Here is a 22,765-nt window from a genome sequence, read left to right on the forward strand (position 1 = left end):
CCATCCTGTCCTTGTTGTCCATGGCTTCAAAGAGCAGAACCCTTTATTTCCACACTTGGACTGTTGTCCTGCTCCTAACCCTGTACACTCTGACTGCTGTTGATGTGACAGTATAGTGAGGTCCACAATCTCACGCAAAGCAACCATAATGAGACAATAAATATTTTCTTGGCACCAGTTCTGACTGACAGATGCAAAGTCTCTCTCCCTCTACTTCTTATTCTCTCTATCCATCTCTTTTTCATTATCTTTCTCTCACTCAGTCGCTTCACACATATTCACACACACACACACACACACACACACACACACACACACACACACACACACACACACACACACACACACACGCACGCACGCACACACACACACACACTCACAAACGTCACCATTTGTCAGGAGGGCTGAGTAGAAGTAGTTGTAATGTTAGTGTTAACTGTCAGTGTTCTCTGATGAGACAGCAGATATCTGAGATATTTTTGTGTTGTGATATGAGTTATGAGGTTGTTGTGGAGTTATGAGGTCAGGGCTGAAGGCCATTTACACAGAGAAAAGACTTTGGGTTTTTTCTGACAATCTAAATAAACTCTGAAGTAGGTGGGTGGAGCTAATGACCATGTCTATGTCATACACTATAATTCATGAGTCTCGTGATCAATACCTCAGACAAGCCACTACAGCAGTTTATTTCTGCAGATCCAAATATATATGTGTCCTCAAACACCACCGAAAACACAAAACAAAACGTTGAGAGCAGTGAGACCCATTCTAACAAGTTTTTGATGCCATTTCAGCCATTCAATTCTGAACACTGGAGGCGAGTTGAGGGGAAAGTGTGCAGGGGGGAGGTTACGCACCCTGCGGTCTCTCTGCTCCAGGGTGGGAGGAGACTCTGGGGAAGGAGACTCAGTCTGCGGATGAGCAGAGAGGGGCAGACTTGTGGGTGCTGCCGTGGTGACCACTCGGTGGTAGACTCGTGGGTGCTGCCGTGGCAACCGCTCAGCTCGCAGACGATGGTGAAGGAGGAGCGTATACTTAATATCTGACAGCACCCGAAATTACCCGAGAGTCTGATCACTGAGGACCCGAAATAACCCCGAAATGATTCTCTGACTGTGTTCTATTAACAGAGCTATTAAAAGCTTGATATTGACAGTGAGGTGGATTATTGCACTAATGTGTATATTTGCGTTCAGTGTCATGTGGTAGGCAGGTTGGTGTTGGTCTATTCATCAGCTAGAGGAGATAGAGGAAGTGCTGGTGGGATAGAGGAGGTGGTAGTGTGATAGAGGAGGTGGTAGTGTGATAGAGGAGGTGGTAGTGTGATAGAGGTGTTGGTGTGATAGAGGAGGTGGTAGTGTGACAGAGGAGGTGGTAGTGTGATAGAGGAGGTGGTAGTGTGATAGAGGAGGTGGTAGTGTGATAGAGGAGGTGGTAGTGTGATAGAGGAGGTGGTAGTGTGATAGAGGAGGTGGTAGTGTGATAGAGGAGGTGGTAGTGTGATAGAGGAGGTGGTAGTGTGATAGAGGTGTTGGTGTGATAGAGGAGGTGGTAGTGTGATAGAGGAGGTGGTAGTGTGATAGAGGAGGTGGTAGTGTGATAGAGGAGGTGCTGGTATGATAGAGGATGTGCTGGTGTAACAGAGGTACTGGTGTCATAGAGGTGCTGGTGTGATAGAAGAGGTGTTGGTGTGATAGAGGAGGTGCTGGTGTCATAGAAGTGCTGGTGGGATAGAGGAGGTGCTGGAGGGATAGAGGAGGTGCTGATGTCATAGAGGTGCTGGTGTGATAGAGGAGGTGCTGGTTTCATAGAGGTGCTGATGTGGGAGAGGAGGTGCTGGTGTCATAGAGGTGCTGGTGTGATAGAAGAGGTGTTGGTGTGATAGAGGAGGTGCTGGTGTCATAGAAGTGCTGGTGGGATAGAGGAGGTGGTAGTGTGATAGAGGAGGTGGTAGTGTGACAGAGGAGGTGCTGGTATGATAGAGGATGTGCTGGTGTAACAGAGGTACTGGTGTCATAGAGGTGCTGGTGTGATAGAGGAGGTGCTGATTCATAGAGGTGCTGGTGTGATAGAGGAGGTGCTGGAGGGATAGAGGAGGTGCTGATGTCATAGAGGTGCTGGTGTGATAGAGGAGGTGCTGGTTTCATAGAGGTGCTGATGTGGGAGAGGAGGTGCTGGTGTCATAGAGGTGCTGGTGTGATAGAGGAGGTGCTGGTTTCATAGATGCTGGTTTGATAGAGGAGGCGCTGGTGTCATAGAGGTGCTGGTTTGATAGAGGAGGTGCTGGTGTCATAGAGGTGCTGGTGTCATAGAGGAGGTGCTGGAGGGATAGAGGAGGTGCTGATATCATAGAGGTGCTGGTGTGATAGAGGAGGTGCTGGTTTCATAGAGGTGCTGGTGTGGGAGAGGAGGTGCTGGTGTAATAGAGGTGCTGGTGTCATAGAGGAGGTGCTGGTGTCATAGAGGTGCTGGTGTGATAGAGGAGGTGGTGGTTTCATAGAGGTGCTGGTGTGATAGAGGAGGTGCTGGTGTGATAGAGGAGGTGCTGGTGTCATAGAAGTGCTGGTGTGATAGAGGAGGTGCTGGTGTCATAGAGGAGGTGCTGGTTTCATAGAGGTGCTGGTGTGATAGAGGAGGTGGTGGTGTAACAGAGGTGCTGTTGTGATAGAGGAGGTACTGGTGTCATAGAGGTGCTGTTGTCATAGAGGAGGTGCATTGTGTCTCAGTGGTACCTCCAATACAACACTAGCACAGCTGCAGATCAGTATGTCATGTGAAGCTCACAGGGTTTTCATTTCTGCATGGGTGAGGAAGAAGAAGGCATACCTGCACACTCACCTGTGCAGCTGCAGGAGTGTGTGTGTGTGTGTGTGTGTGTGTGTGTGTGTGTGTGTGTGTGTGTGTGTGTGTGTGTGTGTGTGTGTGTGTGTGTGTGTGTGTGTGTGTTTGTGTGCATGCACCTTGTTTCAGCTTTGATGATATCTGCATGGAAGAAAAGCTTTGATGACAGTAAAAACACAACATTATACTCACAAATTAGCTTATTTTCATTACACCATGCAGTCAAATTTACAGTGGTCATACATCATTTGCTGTGTGTTTAACGCCACCGATCCTGACAGTTAGGGTAAAACCTGGGCAGCCTAAACATGTTTTAAAAACTCTATAGGTATCTCTCTTATGCAAAAAGAAAAGAATTGGCGACAATCCGCTGATGTCTGCAGGAACTCGAATAGTCCTACCAAATCGCCAGTTAATGTGCGCTGATTGGTCGATATCCCCCCATCCCCACGCACCGGTGCCAGTGTTCTCGTGCCGTGGCTGCACGAGCTGACTAGTGCCCCGTCCCAAGCGCGCGGAGCCAGCGCTGCAGAGCGTGCACAAATCTACCTGTCTGCGCGAGAGTCGCAGTAGAGCGCCTCACCTCTGCGAGCACAACTTCAAATGGACCCGGTGGGCTTAACGTAAGGACAGGCGCAGAAGACGGTCAAAGCATCTGGCAATGTGTGTCAGGTTAGCAAGAAGAAATATTTAGCGATGTATGTCGGTTGCATCGCGTGTATCAGTGGATTAATGTTTTGGGGTTTTTGACAAGGTGAGGCGCAACATGGAGCACTTTTTCTTGCTGATCTGGACCTTTTCAACTGCATTTGCCAACTGCACGTGTGGGCGATTCTTAACGGCTTTGTGGCTTGGAACCATTATGAAGGCAGGTGACTTAGCAATCAGTTTTTCTAATTCTTTTAAACGTTTAATGAACATTTTGACACAGTTTGTTTTTTTCTTTTTTGCAGACATATATTGTGCAAATATATTGTCCCCGTTCCATGTCTGCAGTGTCTGCTTCGTTTACCGGCGCTCACAGCGGTCTGAATCACGGTCAGTGTGTTAGTTCATCACATGCTGTTGAAGCTTTCTCTCACTTTCCCCAAAGCGAGTGACCAGTGTCCTGCGATCCCCCACATGTCGTGTGCAAAGCATGAGAAACGTTGCGGTCCGCGCCGCGCGACATATTTGGCTTCCGACCCGAAAGACACACAGTCTTAAGTGTGTCACAAATGTTACGTGAATTAAGTGTAGTTTAGGATGTCCCATCTGCCCCCCTTCCTACGCACGAGGAAGCATGCTGGCGCGCGCGACCCCTGCTTTGAGGGATTCCCTGCAGCTGAAGTCTGCTCCGCGCAGGACTGGGCACGCGGGGGAGAGATGTGGAGTATTTGCTTGCCTCTTGCTTGTCTTTCTGGCGTAATACACCGCATCTAGACGTCCACGTGCCTTCAGTCGCAGGCTTGTTGGGAGTGAGATGTTGGGAGCCTCAGGCACAGGAAATTAAATAATGCTTTATCGCCACAGTGCTGTCATATCAGAGAAATATAGTTACTACAGTGCACCCAGCTTTCTGTTTTGCAACATGCCAGTATTTTTAATGTCATTTTAATATCTCTAGTCTATATCAAATCTACATAAATGCACAGTATAGGCCTATGTATAGTACACATACATACTTTATGCCTACATGTAAATAGTACAGATATGTACAGTATAACTGTATAACTGTGTAAATAATGTGCATTTACAGTGGTTTTTGTCGGTCTTCTCAGATTACACGTTTGTGACGCCAGTTGAGGTGGACTCTGGAGGAGACTACATTTCCCATGATGTGTCCAGGCGCCGGGGCCGAAGGTCCCTGTCAGATGGTTGGGGTTCCGTTCACTACCAGCTCTCTGCTTTTGGCAAGGAGTTATACCTGGACCTGTGGCCGTCCGGCGTGCTGGCCGAGGGCTTCACCGTGCAGACCTTCCGCTCAGACGGCATTACCGCAGCCATGCTGGATCCGGCTGTTCAGAGCTGTCTGTATCAGGGCACTGTGAAGAACCACTCAGTCTCCGCTGTGGCCATCTCTACGTGCACAGGACTGGTGAGCTGCTTGTCTGCATTTCAGCATTTGTGATTGTGAGTATGTGTGTGTGTGTGTGTGTGTGCGCGCGTGCGCGTGTGTGTGCGGGCTGCCCAGCTGTGGTGCTGTAGTGACTTGTTGAAAGTGCAGTGCAGGAGAGAAAGAGTGAGAATGAAGTGTTGGAGAAAGGAGACAAAGAGGAGTGAAGAGAGAGTGAGAGAGAAACAGAGAGAGAGTAAGAGAAAAACAGGGAGAGAGTGAGAAATAGAAAAACGGAGAGAGTGAGAAAGAGAAACAGAGTGAGAGAGTGAAATTGAGATAGAAACAGACAGAAACAAAGAGAGAGAGTGAGAAAAACAGAATGAGAAACAGAGTGAGAGATAAAGAGAGAGTGAGAAACAGAACAAGAGAGTAACAGACGGTGAGAAACAGAGTGAGAGAGTAAAAGACAAAGTGAGAGAAAGAAACAGACAGAGAGAAACAGACACAGCCTGGAGTAAAATAATGCCAGTGAGTGATTGACATAGTACACAAGAGAGAGAAAGAAAGAAAACAAGAAATCCAAGTAGTGACACAGAGATTGGGTGGTTATTGACTTGTGTGCAGTGTTGGGTGAGTGTGGTGTGCAGTGTTGGGTGAGTGTGGTGTGCAGTGTCTCTCTGGGGCCGGGCTGCTGTCTGGCTGCTGCTGTGCTGGGTCCTGTCAGGACTGCGGGATAAAGTGTCCTGAGCCTGCGGAGCCTCTAGCTCCTGCTCACGGGATTTCAGTGCCTCCCAGGATTTCAGCGCCTTGTTACTGCTGCTCCTCCCTTTTCTTCATTTTGGTGCCAGTGCTGGTGTGGCCACTTGGCTGGTGGCTCTGATCCCTACATTGTCTTTGCCATTAGCGCTACCCTGTCCATAATAAAACAGCAGTCATCCATTCTGTCGAAACTGTACAACAGCTAAATGTGATTTGGGAGCAGTTGCATTTGACTGGAAAGACTCTTTGATCTGGGCCCCCTCCCATTGCACCACCACCACCACCACCACCACCACCACCACGTCTTCAGCCTTTCTGTTAGGGCTCTTTTCCGTTCTTTTCAAGCCTGAATGGAGCCGTAGTGGATTCATGCAGAGCCCAGTGGAAAGTGCTCACACTTTCCTATATTTTATATACACCTCACCAGACCAGTGTGAGTGTCCATTCACGTTTCGTGTTTTAAGTGAAAAGAAGAAACTATCTCTTTCTTTCTCTCTTCCTCTTCTCATCTCTCAGTTTTTTTGTTTGGTTGTAGAATGAATATGAATGTGTCGCAGTGGAGTTTAACCCCTCCGTGTCATCAGCCTTTGAGGTTTAGGATTAACTACAAACGAGGATCCATTCGCGCTCAGCAGGTGTGTGAGCCGTGAGGGCTGAGGATAAGTGTGTGTCCTTTAGAGGTGAGAGAGCTTCTCCGCTGGAAGAGTGTGAATGTGAAGGTGAAGACACTCAAGCTCCTCGTCTGGGCGTTGCTGCCGATCCTATACGTCGCTGTATGCTGCTTGATGAGCTACCAGATGTACCAACAGAAATCAAGGCCTGTTTGCCTTTGTCAGATTTCTTGCCTTCTGGTAGACAGTGGCCTGTGATGCCAGATGGAGATAGATTGTGTTGTTAAATGCAGAGCAGGCAGCAGGATCCAAATAAATCAGGAGCAGGAGGATTTGCTTTGTAAATCCCTATTATTTAAAGACGTGTTTTTAATCACTGCACTGCACGGTGTCCTGCCTCTGAAGGAGAACACGCCGATTGTCTGGAGGGGGGCCACACCGCTCTGGGCTATTAATGAGTGATGGAAGCCACTATTGTTTCACCCTGCTTCTAGAACACTGGGGGTGTTGCTTCTGTATGCTTCTAGAACAATAAGCGCATTGCTTCTGTATGCTTCTAGAACAATAAGAGCATTGCTTCTGTGTGCTTCTAGAACACTTTGAGCACTGCTTCTGTGTGCCTCTAGAACAATGAGAAAACTCTATATGCATTTAGAATACTGAGAACACTGCTTCTGCATGCTTCAAGAAAGGTGAACACTGAAGACTGACATCACAAATGTGCTGTGTACCTGCTATTGCACAACAGGAAGGAAGGTGTGTGTTTTGCTGCCCAGTGACCAGGCGGTGGGGAACCTTCACACTGGACCTCCCTGAACTCCTGTGTACTTATCACAGGAGAATGTCCTGCACAAAATCACCATTCACCAGTCCACACAGGCTGCTCGTCTTCTTCCAGCCAACCTGGCCTACCTTCACAAGCATGTTTGAACAGCTCAGGCAGCCAAACCAACTGGGGACCAATCCTGTTATCCAGTAGAACACATACTTGTAGCTTCTCTAAGGTACTTGGAGGATGATGCAGTGTCCTAAGCAGAGAGTGTCCATCCAGCTGGAGTGTCTCTGGAATGTCTCGCTTTTAAGAACTACATTAGTGTTTTAGCAACTTAATCTTGATGAAGGAGAACTTTGATCTCTCAGTGTTGAGACCAACTACACACCTTCCATTGTAGTCTCATGGTACTTATAAAGCAGATGCTAAATAATATGCCTTAGGATTGATAACTTCACAATGTACCTGGAGTTAAAGGTAAAAGTATAACTGCTTTAGGATGAAACTGTAGAGCAGGGTGTGCTGGGTTCCTGAGGGCTCCTGTGGGTTCCTGTGTTCTGCAGATGTTACGGAGTGTTTCTGAGATGACCTGAGTGTGGCCAGGAGCTTGTTTGGTGGTGGTTTCCTGACTCATCATGCTGGAGAAGGTCCTACTGTGCTCACTCGTCACACCTAAGGGGGTCTCACTGGGTTTACAGGGTCTCCCTGACCTGCCTCTCCTCTCTTGTGTACTCGTCTATCTGAATGTATGAGGTGTGGACAGAGGTGCTTGTGTGTGTGTGTGTGTGTGTATGTGTGTGTGTGTATGCACGAGCATGGTCTCTGCAGCTCTTCAGCTGTGTTTATTCAGTACAACACCTGGTGTGTTAGGTTGGAATTGTTAGCGTGTGGGATTCCACTTAGGGATGGGTAAGTGAGGATGTCTCCTGCTGTGTGTGGGAGGATAACACTCTGTGTGTTTGTGTGTGTGTCTGTGTTTCTGTGGGTGTCGGTGTTTGAGTTTAGTGGAACTTAATATTATCCATGGGGTTGTGAGCTTGAGAACATGACTTGAAATGATTGGCTAAGAGGGTTTTACAGAATGCATGAAGCTGATTGGCTAACACTTTTACAGTATGCCTGGAGTTGATTTAACTGGCTAACAGTTTTTTTTACTGTACCCCTGGAATTTCAAGATGTTAAATGATCAATACTGTTTAATCAGGCACAACATGCCCACAAATCCTGCCCACAAAACCCCCAAATTCACCCTATAACCTTCACTTAAATTCAGCCCACATGCTGCTAACAGCCAGAGCAGCTGCAGCTGGCTTTCTGCTGCTAATGGCTCGGGGGCGGAGTCTGCCTTCTGGTTGTCTCAGGTAGAGACTCACCTGGGACTTGCTGGGCTCTCATGGGCCATTTATCTCTGTCCTCATTTCAGAAGGGCAGAGGGACAAATTGAAAACGAGGTAAGTGTTAGCTTGGCTCCTTTGTAGTTACAAATGGCCCTCGGAGGCCCTTATGCCATCATAACCCTGGGAGCAGTCGGACCCTGGTCCCTGGTGGTGTCCATAGTGACAGTGATGTAGTGGCTGTTGGCTGATGGTGGGCGGAGCTGGGCTGGTGAGGTGGTCAGGAGGTTTTCACCAATCACAGCACAGCTCTCCGTCTCCCAGAGGCTCCCAGAGTAATGGGCAGCACTGAGGAGGTTGTCAGGCCAGTGCTGACAGAGCAGATGGATTACTGGGCTTCACATATAACAAGGGAGACAGTCCCAAGGCCTGGAGTTTTACCACCCCACCATTCCTTCTTACAGTCTAATTATGTTCTAAAGGCTTTTTCATGCTTTCCCTGAGACAGCAAAAGGTTAGATAAGGACATGCTTGTGTTGTTGACAGTGGAGGCACTGGACACTGGAGCCCAGGGGCATGTGACGCATCATCCATCCTGGCATTTCTGGATGACCTATGGAATGAATCTGGATGACCTATGGAATGAATCTGGATGACCTATGGAATGAATTCATCAATTGCAGTGACATGTTTGCATTGTCTGAAATTGAAACAGTTTAATAATTCACAGAGGAGAGTGTAATAGGTTGGCTTTGCTGTGAGCTTCAGTTGGAAATTCGGCAAATGTGCTTTGTGTTTATACGGCATATGTCAGCTGTGGCTGGTAAAGGCTTGAGTGAACACTGCTTCAAAAGCTGTTGGTCCTCTCTTCCTCGGGGGAACCCTGCTGGGATGATCAGCTGCAGATGCCTCGGCCTACCAGAGTCCTGCCCCCTCCTCTTCCCCAACTCACCCCCCACTCTTTATTTATGGCTCTTAGGGAGTGACTAAGTTGGAACTAGTTGATTCCTAAGCGTTCTGCCTGTAGGGTAGTCTTCCTCTTGGAGGGAGCGGCTCAGTTGTGGAACACTGATCCCGTGAGCCCTGCCCGCAGGAAACACTGAGGAAGATCTCACAGATAAGAGAACTGGGCTGAATGTCCTGCTTCCAGACACACCTTCTCTCTCTTATGCCAAAGAGAATATTTAGACAATGTTTAGTGAGTGCCCATTGTTCTAATGGATATTTAATGATGCCAAATCACCTGAGATTCAACTTCGTAAATCCGCGGAGGCCCGACGGTGGATGTGTGCGTGATGGTAGAGCCGGATGTGTGCAGTAATGCTGACTGGACTCTCGACGCACGCTGATAATGAGCATGAATGCGGTAGCTGCATGATTCTGCTTCACTAAACACGTAACTCACGGACATTTATGACTGCTGGCATGTTTGCGATGAAGCTTGTGAAACGGTGTCTGGGACGGGTTTCTGTTCGTGTGCACCGTGTAAAGAGGAAGCTTGAGTATATCCAAACCTGCTGTGAAGCCTGCAGGTGGGGGCTGTGCCATTCTGGGGCAGCGATTGTGTGATCCTCCACCCTGAGGCTGGGATGAGAGGTGGAGATCCCCCTCCGAGTCCACACTGGCCTGGACAGATGTTCCAGTGTAGGCCCTGAGCCCACGCAGGCCTGGACAGATGTGCTCCTGTGCTGGCCTTCAGATGGTTTTGAAGCTCAATAATAAGCAGTCACTCTTAATGATCTTTAACGGCGTGTAAACACTTACTCATTTAGAATATAATATCATGCTTGGAAGCCATAAAAGCAGCTTGTGTTTACAGAAAGAGATGCTAATTATGTTATTTTTCATTCTCTTGCTGATCTTCTCTTAAAGAAGGACAACAAATGAAGCCCTATGTTGCAGGAAAAACACGCGGGGCAGACGTACTGTAGTGCGGGACAGACGTACAGTAGTGTGGGGCAGACGTACTGTAGTGTGGGACAGACGTACTGTAGTGCGGGGCAGACGTACAGTAGTGCGGGGCAGACGTACAGTAGTGCGGGACAGACGTACTGTAGTGCGGGGCAGACGTACAGTAGTGCGGGGCAGACGTACTGTACTGCGGGGCAGACGTACTGTACTGCGGGGCAGACGTACAGTAGTGCGGGGCAGACGTACTGTACTGCGGGGCAGACGTACAGTAGTGCGGGGCAGACGTACTGTACTGCGGGGCAGACGTACTGTAGTGCGGGACAGACGTACTGTAGTGCGGGGCAGACGTACTGTAGTGCGGGACAGACGTACAGTAGTGCGGGGCAGACGTACTGTAGTGCGGGACAGACGTACTGTAGTGCGGGGCAGACGTACAGTAGTGCGGGGCAGACGTACTGTACTGCGGGGCAGACGTACTGTACTGCGGGGCAGACGTACAGTAGTGCGGGGCAGACGTACTGTACTGCGGGGCAGACGTACAGTAGTGCGGGGCAGACGTACTGTACTGCGGGGCAGACGTACAGTAGTGCGGGGCAGACGTACTGTACTGCGGGGCAGGCCTGACAAAACAGCATGAACGGAAAGGTTGGTTAGTGCTTCCATGCTTCTCTTCAGAGAGACGCCAATTAATGCCTCTGCTGTCTCAGACATTCAGCCTAGAGTGTCTGATGAATCTCATCTTCCCTAAGGAGGCGGACTGAGCATCGAAGGGCTCTGATGTCGGAGTGTGTCTGTGTAAAATTAAAACATAACAGTTTAAGTAGTAGACCATGACTGCCTCATCTTCACAGACCTCACGCCCGTACCTCTGAAGTGATGAAGAGATAACTAAAGCTTGTGCCACATCAGAGTGAAACCACATGAGGAGAAGGGATTTCATTTTACTTGCCTTTGAAATATCATATACCTCTGGGAGTCTATTAGGTTTTTACAGAGCTATGTTTTTGTCTAAAGGGTATGTTCATTCTTTTATGACGTTACACATCTTTTACTTAAAAATAGTCTAGTTTGTGATGGACTGAATAATAATATACATTATAGACAGGATAAGATTATGATGCCAGTCCAATATTTGAAGACAGTTGAAGGCATTTGTTGCTTTTGTTTCCATAAATTTTATTTTATGTTTCTGTTTGTGTAGTATTTTATAATATAGTATTTTTAAAGCAAATAAGGAAACATACAGTTTTAAATAAAATCGCCCAGGTCAAAGATCAAAGTACATTATTCTGAAGCCCAAGGCATTGCCAAGCGGAAGAGATGTGTGGTGAAGTCATGAATGAATGAGTTTGAATGAATGAGCCTTGTGTTCCAAGCTGTTAATTAAGGTGGAAATTGGCTATTTAGAGCACTTGACACAGTTTCTTTAGTCATGGTGATAGGGCCTTCTGGATCAGTGGTTGTCAGGGTGTAAGTATTCAGTGACCTGCACTGACTGTCAAACACACGAAGGTGCAAGTTTATTATCGGGGACCTGCAGGGAGCGCTATTCTCACTCCACTCTCAGTTCTCTTCACACAAAGAACCACAGCTATGCTGAGGGTGTCGGAACGGACACTAATAATGGAGGAAGGGTACATCAGTGGGAGTTTAGGTATCTGTCAGTAAAGGTCAGACTGTCACTGAGACCAATGGAATATGCGTGTGATAATGGTGTGTGGCAGATTACAGGGACGTGGGAGCCCGTCAGACGTGTGAACCGCGTAGTTCCCGTGGGGGGGGGGGGGGGGGGGGGGGTGTTAGGGTTAGAGTGGAGGTGGATGGGGGGGTGGATGGGGAATGGATGGCGGGTGGATGACGGGTGGCTGTTGGAGCTAAGGGAGGCGTTCCACAGGACGCTGATAACGAGATCATGAGCTGTATGCTAACAAGGTTACCCGTGAGAAGGCTTTTGAAGATTCGTGAGAGTGAAGGGTTGTTTTTTGTGTGTGTGTGTGTGTGTGTATGCATGCTTGTTGTGTGTGTGTGTGTGTGTGTGTGTGTGTATGCATGCTTGTTGTGTGTGTGTGTGTGTGTGTGTGTGTGTGTATGCATGCTTGTGTGTGTGTGTGTGTGTGTGTGTGTGTGTGTGTGTGTGTGTGTGTGTGTGTGTGTGTGTGTATGCATGCTTGTTGTGTGTGTGTGTGTGTGTGTGTGTGTGTGTGTGTGTGTGTGTGTGTATGCATGCTTGTTGTGTGTGTGTGTGTGTGTGTGTGTGTGTGCACGAGAAGTTATGTCATTCTTTTGCTAATGCTACCGGATTTATTTCATTTGAAAGGATGGAGTTTAAAAATGTTGTTTTTTTCCTGGCAATAATCATAAATAAAAGGATGTAATGAAGGATGGAAACATTTGAGGTGCTGCTCCGTGTTTAAAAGCAGCACGTCACAGAGCTCAGTGCTGCAGTCTGAGTGGTCTTGCCACGAGCTTTGTGTTTTTATAACATCTACAGTTCTTGGACCACTGATGCGGCTTTTTATGGTAAACACACAGAACTACATTGTAATTTCAGTTCACTAATAATAGAGGGATCTGGGTATTTATCATGAAAAGCCATGAAAAAGCCCTGTTATTGGTATAGAGTAAATTATATCCTATCAGTATCTTGGGAGATTTGCACGTTATCTGATTGTGAAAAAAGATCCAGAATAGATTCAGTATATATATGTGAAAAAAGATCCAGTATATAAAAGATCCACTATATCCAGTATAGTATGTATACTCTCCAATCAGAGTACTGCTGTGAGCACAGTGTCATCGAGAACCATCCAATAACAGTTCTGCTGTGAGTATGGTGTCATTGAGAACCATCCAATAACAGTTCTGCTGTGAGTATGGTGTCATTGAGAATGCTTCAATCAGAGTACTATTGTCAGAACGGTGTCATTGAGAACCGTCCAATCGCAGTACTGCCATGAGCATGGTGACATTGAGAACCGTCCAATCGGCACCTACAGCTCCCCTCTATAATGCCTTTTTGATCCTGTTCTGTATGGGATCAAATGACCATGGTGTTTGCAGACAGCTTGTCCAATCCAGACGTTTACTGCTGCAGCTGTAGTCAGGAGCAGTGCTGTTCACCCTCTAGCCAACTGTAGGGCAGAGGGGGCAAGAGAGACGGTAGGGGGGCAAGACAGAGGGCAAATGGGGCAAGAGAGTTCTGGGTGGTGGCGGGTGGTTGGTTGGTCTGTTGGTTGGTTGCTGTTTTCCCAGCATGACCAGCTACTGAGGGTCACCCAACCACTTCCACTGGTCTGTATGTTTTTGGCCTGTGAGGGCAGAATAGTGAGAGACAGAGGTAGAGCAAACATTAACACTTCACATGATGTGTGTAACTACATTAACACTTCACATGGTGTGTGTAACTACATTAACACTTCACATGGTGCGTGTAACTACATTAACACTTCACATGATGTGTGTAACTACATTAACACTTCACATGATGTGTGTAACTACATTACCACTTCACATGATGCGTGTAACTACATTAACACTTCACATGGTGCGTGTAACTACATTAACACTTCACATGATGTGTGTAACTACATTAACACTTCACATGGTGTGTGTAACTACATTACCACTTCACATGATGCGTGTAACTACATTAACACTTCACATGGTGCGTGTAACTACATTAACACTTCACATGATGTGTGTAACTACATTAACACTTCACATGATGTGTGTAAGTACATTAACACTTCACATGATGCGTGTAACTATATTAACACAGCACATGATGCGTGTAACTACATTAACACTTCACATGATGTGTGTAACTACATTAACACTTCACATGGTGTGTGTAACTACATTAACACTTCACATGATGTGTGTACCTACATTAACACTTCACATGATGTGTGTAACTACATTAACACTTCACATGATGCGTGTAAGTACATTAACACAGCACATGGTGTGTGTAACTACATTAACACTTCACATGATGCGTGTAACTACATTAACACTTCACATGATGTGTGTAACTACATTAACACTTCACATGGTGTGTGTAACTACATTAACACTTCACATGATGCGTGTAACTACATTAACACTTCACATGATCCGTGTAAGTACATTAACACAGCACATGGTGCGTGTAACTACATTAACACTTCACATGATGCGTGTAACTACATTAACACTTCACATGATGTGTGTAAGTACATTAACACTTCACATGATGTGTGTAACTACATTAACACAGCACATGATGTGTGTAACTACATTAACACTTCACATGATGTGTGTAAGTACATTAACACTTTACATGATGTGTGTAACTACATTAACACTTCACATGATGTGTGTAAGTACATTAACACTTCACATGATGTGTGTAACTACATTAACACTTCACATGATGCGTGTAAGTACATTAACACTTCACATGATGCGTGTACCTACATTAACACTTCACATGATGTGTGTAAGTACATTAACACTTCACATGATGTGTGTAACTACATTAACACTTCACATGATGCGTGTAAGTACATTAACACTTCACATGATGTGTGTAACTACATTAACACTTCACATGATGCGTGTAAGTACATTAACACTTCACATGATGTGTGTAACTACATTAACACTTCACATGATGTGTGTGTGTGTAAGTACTTTAACACAGCACATGGTGTGTGTGTGACCGTCGGGAGGCTCAAACATTAATGACGTTGGTAGTGTGAGGGTGAGGGTCAGGGCGTTCCTCACTCCAGTTTGTCCACAGAGGAGTTCATGCTGAGTGATTACTGTATTTAGTGGAAACAAAGCCAGTGGGGTTGGGAGTGGAGATCTGACCAATCACACTTCTGGGTTATACTAGGGCTCGATTGCTGGGCTGTCTGCTGGTTGGTTAATTGTTGGTTCTTTATTTCTAATCCAACAAAATTTGGGAATGTATTTATAGTCGTAATATAAGCATAGCCCTATAATAAAATATTTTTTTAAAGTGTGTGTGCGCGTGTGTGTAGATGTGTAGGCCTTCACGATGATGTGACGTTTCATTGAAGATGATAAAGTTTTGCTTCACCTTTAACCTCACACCTCATTTGTCAACTGGACACCCAAGCTCTTTCTCCACTTAACTGCCAGACACACCATCTGACAAAGACACACACACACACACACACACACACACACACACACACACACACACACACACACACACACACACACACACACACACACACACACACACACACACACACGTGGTGAGGTGAAAGAGGCTCCTTTTGCCACTAGTGATAGTCTCTCATGAGTGTGGGAGTCTGTAGCAGACTGTCTGAATCGGCAGAAGAGGTTTTCTCAGGGTTGATTGTCTGTGTTTAAGGTCCTTAAAGAGACTCTGTCAGCCATGTGTCTGTACTTTCTGTTCACACGCACACACACACACACACACACACACACACACACACACACACACACACACACACACACACACACACACACACACACACACACACACACTGGAACACTCTCCTAAGCCTGTTCTCAGTGAGACGAGGCCGTTGATCCGTCTGCTGTACTCGTGACGCTGCAGTGATGCCTGTTCTGGGAGACTGATAACCAGCAGCCGGAATTTGCTGAATGTTGGACTTCTGAGAAGCTTTGGATCGTCTTGCTAAGCCTCTTCATCACAGCTCAGCTCCTCAGTCCAGGAATCCTGGCTCAGTTGAGGATCACTGAAACGCTGTGTTGAGAGAGGGTGTTCACACACACACACACACACACACACACACACACACACACACACACACACACACACACACACACACACACACACACACACACACACACACACACACACACACACACACACACACCATACCTGGCCCATGGCTCTACGTTGTGGTGAGAACAGGGTGCTGATCGGGGCAGTTTGGAGAGGGCTGCCCCCGCATCTGCCCCAGGCACTATTACCTCCATTGTTTTATTTGTTTGTGTGCAGACCGGTGTTATTATGGCATTTCAGGTGGTGCGCTCTATCCAGAACATTGTTTCAAGTTTACAGTGGTTCTTTTACCAATGTAAAAGACTTTCTGAATCCATCTCAAAAAAGTATTTTGAAGAGGATTTTGGTGCTTCGCTGGTGAATGTAGGTGTGTGTGAGGACATTTTGGTGCTTTGTTGAGGAAGGTTGGTAATGGTATTGGTAATGGTTGGCGGAGTTTTTAACCTAGTTGGTTTGGAAGTCCTAAAGGAAGAGTGGCATTGTTAATCTGTTATATGACGAGTACCTTCTGCTCTCTCTGGTTCAGATGGATCTTTGTGTCTATCTGCTCTGCTGTGAGGTTATTAATTAATCTGTTTTTTTATGTGTCTGTGTTCTGTAGTCAGGTCTTATTCGGCTGTCGGGTGAGGAGTTCTTAATCAGCCCTCTGCCGGAGCGTTTGGCCTTGGAGCACAACTACAGCGCCCCCTCTGGTCACCATCCGCACGTGCTTTACAAACGCTCAGCAGAGCGCAGAGTACAAGGGGGCAGCATGGGTGGAGCCGGCACTCCCACAACAGCACACAAACCCCACCACCACCATCAGCACCATCAGCACCATCACCACCATCAGCACCGTCAGCACCATCAGCACCGTCAGCAAGCCCACCGAGACTCCCAGCACAGGTTTCAGAAGCAGCACTTCTGTGGAAGCCGCAAGCAGTGTATGTAAGGACACCTCATCCCTTCTGTTTGAGTCTGCATGCACAAAGAAAGCACACAGCACCCCTGCCACCAGGAGGCGCTTCTTTGCCTCCCGAGATGCCCTGCTAGCTAATGAGACAACAGTTTCTGAACCATGCGGAGTACCACTCTAGACGAAATGGATACTAATGTTTGATCAGGTGCAGAATATGATTGATCAAGTATGTGATCGGGTGTAGAATGTGTGATCGGTATAGTATGTGATCAGAATAGAATGTAGAATGTGTGGTTAGCCTGCGGAATTTCCGTTTAGCATTAGCATTAACATTAACACGTTAACGCTAACATTCTTTAGGGAGCTTGGTGCCTTCTCTCTTTGTTGAAGGAATTGTAGGAAACAGCTCATAAAGTGAATCAGTGTCAATATTTCCTGCTTGGTTAACATCTCCTCACCACAGTCAGGGAGCATGTCAGGGAAGGGGAGGAGCAGCTGTTTGAACTCCCTATCACTAACTGTCTCTCTGTCTCTCTAACTGCCTCTCTGTCTCTCTAACTGTCTCTCTGTCTCTCTAACTGCCTCTCTGTCTCTCTAACTGTCTCTCTGTCTCTCTAACTGCCTCTCTGTCTCTCTAACTGTCTCTCTGTCTCTCTAACTGCCTCTCTGTCTCTCTAACTGTCTCTCTGTCTCTCTAACTCTGTCTTTCTATCACTCATTCTCTCTGTCTCTTTGTCTATCTGTCGCTCACTCTGTCTTCCTTTTTATTTCCACCTCTCTCCTGCAATCTACTTTCTTTGTCTCACTTTCTCTCTCTCTCTCCTTCCCTTTTTCTCTTTATGATTGACCACAGACATGCCCAAGCCCCCTGTAGAGGATCGCTTCATCATGCCTGATGAGTTTGAGCAGTCCGGACGGGTGAGGCGCTCTCCGATCACGTCTGACCAGGTGGGGGGCCTGAATGTGGAAACTCTGGTTGTGGCTGACAGGAGGATGATGGAGAAACACGGGAGAGACAACGTCACCACCTACATCCTCACCGTCATGAACATGGTCAGATGGGGCCTTGCATACATGCCATTAATCATGCTCATGGTGAATTTACTTACAGGCATGTGTAAAGGTTGCATATGGCTGTGTGTGTGTGTATGTGTGTGTGTGTGTGTGTGTGTGTGTGTGTGTGTGTGTGTGTATGTGTCTGGTTTTAACAGGTCTCCAGCCTCTTCAAAGATGGCACCATTGGAACAGATATCAATATTGTTGTTGTCAGTCTGCTCCTCCTTGAACAAGACCCGGTAAGATGGAGTTAGTTGAATTCACATTTTTGCGACTAGTTACTGTTTTTTTCTTATTTTTTCTGTTCTTTTTTCATGATGAAAACAGCTTTAAGATTTTTTAATGGATGAAAGAATAATGTGAGGTATTTCAGGTTTACACCAAAGGCAAATCGCTTTCTGCTTCCTGTTTATTTTCTCATTGTCCAATCTCCATCATGTCCCCCCCATTCACCTTGGCTGTAGCTGGGCCTGTCCATCAGCCACCACGCCGACCAATCACTGAATAGTTTCTGCCAGTGGCAATCAGGGCTTCTGGGTAAAAATGGCAAGAGGCATGACCATGCAGTGCTCCTGACGGGCCTGGACATCTGCTCGTGGAAGAACGAACCATGTGACACCCTGGGTAAGACCACTAACACAGAGGGGTGGTTGGGGCACAGATCTCTCCCTGGGTAAGACCACTAACACAGAGGGGTGGTTGGGGCACAGATCTCTCCCTGGGTAAGACCACTAACACAGGGGGGTGGTTGGGGCACAGATCTCTCCCTGGGTAAGACCACTAACACAGAGGGGTGGTTGGGGCACAGATCTCTCCCTGGGTAAGACCACTAAGACAGGGGGGTGGTTGGGGCACAGATCTCTCCCTGGGTAAGACCACTAAGACAGGGGGGTGGTTGGGGCACAGATCTCTCCTGTCTCACTGGAGCTCTCCAGGGCTGAGATGGAGCTTCGCTTGGCCTGGAACTGGTGGACTGTGGGACTGTGGGACTGTGGGACTGCAGGACTGTAGGACTGCGGGACTGTGGGGCTGTGGGACTGCGGGACTGTGGGACTGTGGGGCTGTGGGACTGTGGGGCTGTGGGACTGTGGGACTGTGGGACTGTAGGACTGTGGGACTGTGGGACTGTGGGACTGGTGGACTGTGGGGCTGTGGGACTGCGGGACTGTGGGACTGGTGGACTGTGGGGCTGTGGGACTGGTGGACTGTAGGACTGTGGGGCTGTGGGACTGTAGGACTGCGGGACTGTAGGACTGTGGGACTGTAGGACTGCGGGACTGTGGGGCTGTGGGACTGTAGGACTGCGGGACTGTAGGACTGTAGGACTGTGGGACTGTGGGACTGCAGGACTGTGGGACTGGGGCTGTGGGACTGTGGGACTGTAGAACTGTGGGACTGTCGGACTGTGGGACTATGGGACTGTAGAACTGTGGGGCTGTGGGGCTGTGGGACTGTAGGACTGCGGGACTGTATAACTATGGGACTATGGGACTGTGGGACTGTGGGACTATGGGACTATGGGACTATGGGACTGTAGGACTGTAGGACTGTGGGACTATGGGACTGTAGGACTGTGGGACTATGGGACTATGGGACTATGGGACTGTAGGACTGTAGGACTGTGGGACTATGGGACTGTAGGACTGTGGGACTATGGGACTATGGGACTATGGGACTGTAGGACTGTAGGACTGTGGGACTATGGGACTGTGGGACTATGGGACTATGGGACTATGGGACTGTAGGACTGTAGGACTGTGGGACTATGGGACTGTGGGACTGTAGGACTATGGGACTGTGGGACTGTAGGACTGTAGGACTGCGGGACTGTAGGACTGTGGGACTATGGGACTATGGGACTGTGGGACTGTAGGACTATGGGACTGTTGGACTGTGGGACTGCAAAACTGTAGGACTGTAGGACTGTATGACTGTGGGACTGTGGGGCTGCGGGACTGCGGGACTGCGGGACTGCGGGACTGCGGGACTGTGGACTCAGCCTTGGTGAAGCCCAGATGAAGTCACGCTTCACTTCCCAGTCATCTGGCAACCTACACTGCTCCACTTTACACAGAGGCGTGAGCCAAACGCACTGAGCTCCACTCTGGAGCACCAGGAGACAGGCGTGTGTAGCCTGGGATCAGCCTCGCAGGGCAGAGGGCTGCTTTGGTTTGGGCTGTATGTGATGTGTAACTCAACCCACAGATTTCCCTTTGTCTTCTGAGCACATCCTCAGCTCCGAGGGTGTGGAGGTTAAGTGTATGTTTGGAGGAGAACGTGCTGACAGTTTCAAAGAGCTGGTGATGTTCCTGCTGTGCTTGGTTGATTCTCTTGTTTATTTAACCACTGACATGGACATGCAGCTGTGATGTGTGCTGTCACACCCTCTGTACTGTCTCACCCTCTGTACTGTCTCACCCTCTGTTCTGTTTCTCTATGTCCTGTCTTCCCCTCTGAACTGTCTCTCTGCAGGATTTGCCCCCATCAGTGGTATGTGTAGTAAATATCGCAGCTGCACAATAAACGAAGACACTGGACTGGGCCTCGCCTTTACCATCGCTCATGAATCTGGACACAAGTACGCTCACACACACACACACACACACACACACACACACACACACACACGCACACACACACACACACACCCAAATAACACACACACACACACACACACACACACACACACACACACACACACACACACACACACACACACACACACTCCCACAAACCTACACACACACACACACACACACACACACACAAACCTACACACACACACACACACACACACACACACACACACACACACACACACACACCTACATACACAAATGTTCACAGTACTGTAATTATTTAGTACGAAGAGCTAAATACACCAGCCCAACTCCAGTGTTGAGTTGGCATATCATACCAGCCTATGAGGGTTGAGACGCCTCTAGAAGGTTCTCCCTCCTTCTCTCTAGTTCCTTTGTTCTTCACGTGTTCCCTGGATGTTGTGAAGCATGGCTTGGTTTTGATGGTTGCTGGAGAGGCTTTGTTTGTTGGGGGCTTCAGCCGGTGGTAACCCTCTGGCAGACGGGAGGAGATACAGTACAGGAGAAACACATGCGTTATTACCTCATCCTGTTTGAAAGATCCATTTAACCGTATGTGGCACCGAAGGCAAAATACTCTGTTTGTGTTTAGTTGTTTCCATCGAGATAAGAGGACGTTTGTATCTGACACAACCTTCAGTTTCACGGTACATTTCACTTCAGTGGGTGTGTTCATGAAGGGCAGGAGAAGGCTGGACTGTCAGTGTGCTGGACGGGGCAGAACCGTGTGATCATGGTCAAGGGAAGAGGACTCATTACGGGTTCAGTTACTTCATGGCAAACAAAGGCCTTCTTCATCCAGCAGCCATTAATCACTGACAAGTTGAGACTGTGCGTGATTTCAGACACGTGACGCATCCTTGTTATAGTGCAGTTATGCTGGCTGCAGTCGTGTGTATTTCGGTGGACCTGGCAACCTTGAGCATGAGCATGCGTGTATGATGTGTAGGTCTCCATGGAGGGTTTATAGTGTTTTACAGGATGAGCTCTTGACCTGGGGCTCTACATTACTGTAATAGTCCCTATGGGTAAAACCTCTCACTCTCTATTTATCCCCCATCCTTTCCTCTCTCTAAATATATATTCCTTCTTTTCTCATCTATCTATCTATCTATCTATCTATCTATCTATCTATCTATCTATCTATCTATCTAACACTTTCTCTCTCTCTGTCTGTCTAACCCTCTCCCCCCTCTCCCTCTTCCCCCCCAATCACCCACTCATCAGCTGTAATTAACAGCTGTTGCCAAAGCACATAATAGAATAGTTAACATTAAAAGTGAGAACACCGAGTTGAGAAAAAAGAATGTATAGTGAATCACACTTACCGTACACAGACCTACTGTACACACACACACATCACACATACTGTACACACACACACACACACACACACACACACACACACACACAACACTTACTGTACACACACAACACACACACCACACCTACTGTACACACACACACCTACTGCACATGCACACACATCACACATATTGTACACACACACACACATCACACTTACTGTACACACACACACACACACACACACACACACTCACACACATCACACCTACTGTACATACACACCACACCTACTGTACACACACACACACACACACACACACACACACACACACACACCTAATTTACACACAAACACCACACCTACTGCACATGCACACACATGCACATCACACATATTGTACACACACACATATATTGTAAACGCACACACGCACACATATATACATGGGATAGGTTTAAGATTGTTCACTAACAGTCTGGCAGTTGTAAACATATTGGTTAAACGTATAAACATGAATGAATGAATGTTTCAATTTATATAGCGCCTTATCAGGATACCCAAGGCGCTTTACAATTGTAAACACAGCTACGTCACAGACAACCAATCACACACCGGCGAGAAGCGGCAGCCAATTGCGCACAGCGTACTCTCTACCGGGATCCACAGCCCCCTGGGGGACTGAATGGGGTGCAGGAAGGGGAGAGAGGACAGACCCTAGTGGCAGAGCACCATCCACCACTGGGCACACAAGCACACACACATTCATACAACTTGTTTTTTTTAATTGAACACAGAGAGACATAGACACACACTCAGGGAGAGACACAGACACACACTCAGGGAGAATT

The 22,765-nt window shown here is 47.5% G+C and overlaps 1 protein-coding gene across 1 annotated transcript in view; it reads left to right on the forward strand.

Annotated features, from left to right (window-relative positions):
* The first annotated feature begins 3,356 nt into the window (after nucleotides 1-3,356).
* Nucleotides 3,357-22,765, forward strand: part of adamts18 (ADAM metallopeptidase with thrombospondin type 1 motif, 18) — a 58,050-nt gene continuing 38,641 nt past the window's right edge. The window contains 8 exon segments of the mRNA XM_077000454.1: nucleotides 3,357-3,709; nucleotides 3,795-3,879; nucleotides 4,602-4,918; nucleotides 16,656-16,977; nucleotides 17,806-18,005; nucleotides 18,164-18,247; nucleotides 18,473-18,632; nucleotides 20,481-20,586. Of these exon segments, the coding sequence (XP_076856569.1) occupies nucleotides 3,608-3,709; nucleotides 3,795-3,879; nucleotides 4,602-4,918; nucleotides 16,656-16,977; nucleotides 17,806-18,005; nucleotides 18,164-18,247; nucleotides 18,473-18,632; nucleotides 20,481-20,586 (1,376 nt within the window). The 5' untranslated portion in view covers nucleotides 3,357-3,607.

The sequence above is a fragment of the Brachyhypopomus gauderio genome, chromosome 1 (assembly GCF_052324685.1).
Source record: "Brachyhypopomus gauderio isolate BG-103 chromosome 1, BGAUD_0.2, whole genome shotgun sequence".
Classification (NCBI taxonomy): Eukaryota; Metazoa; Chordata; class Actinopteri; order Gymnotiformes; family Hypopomidae; genus Brachyhypopomus; species Brachyhypopomus gauderio.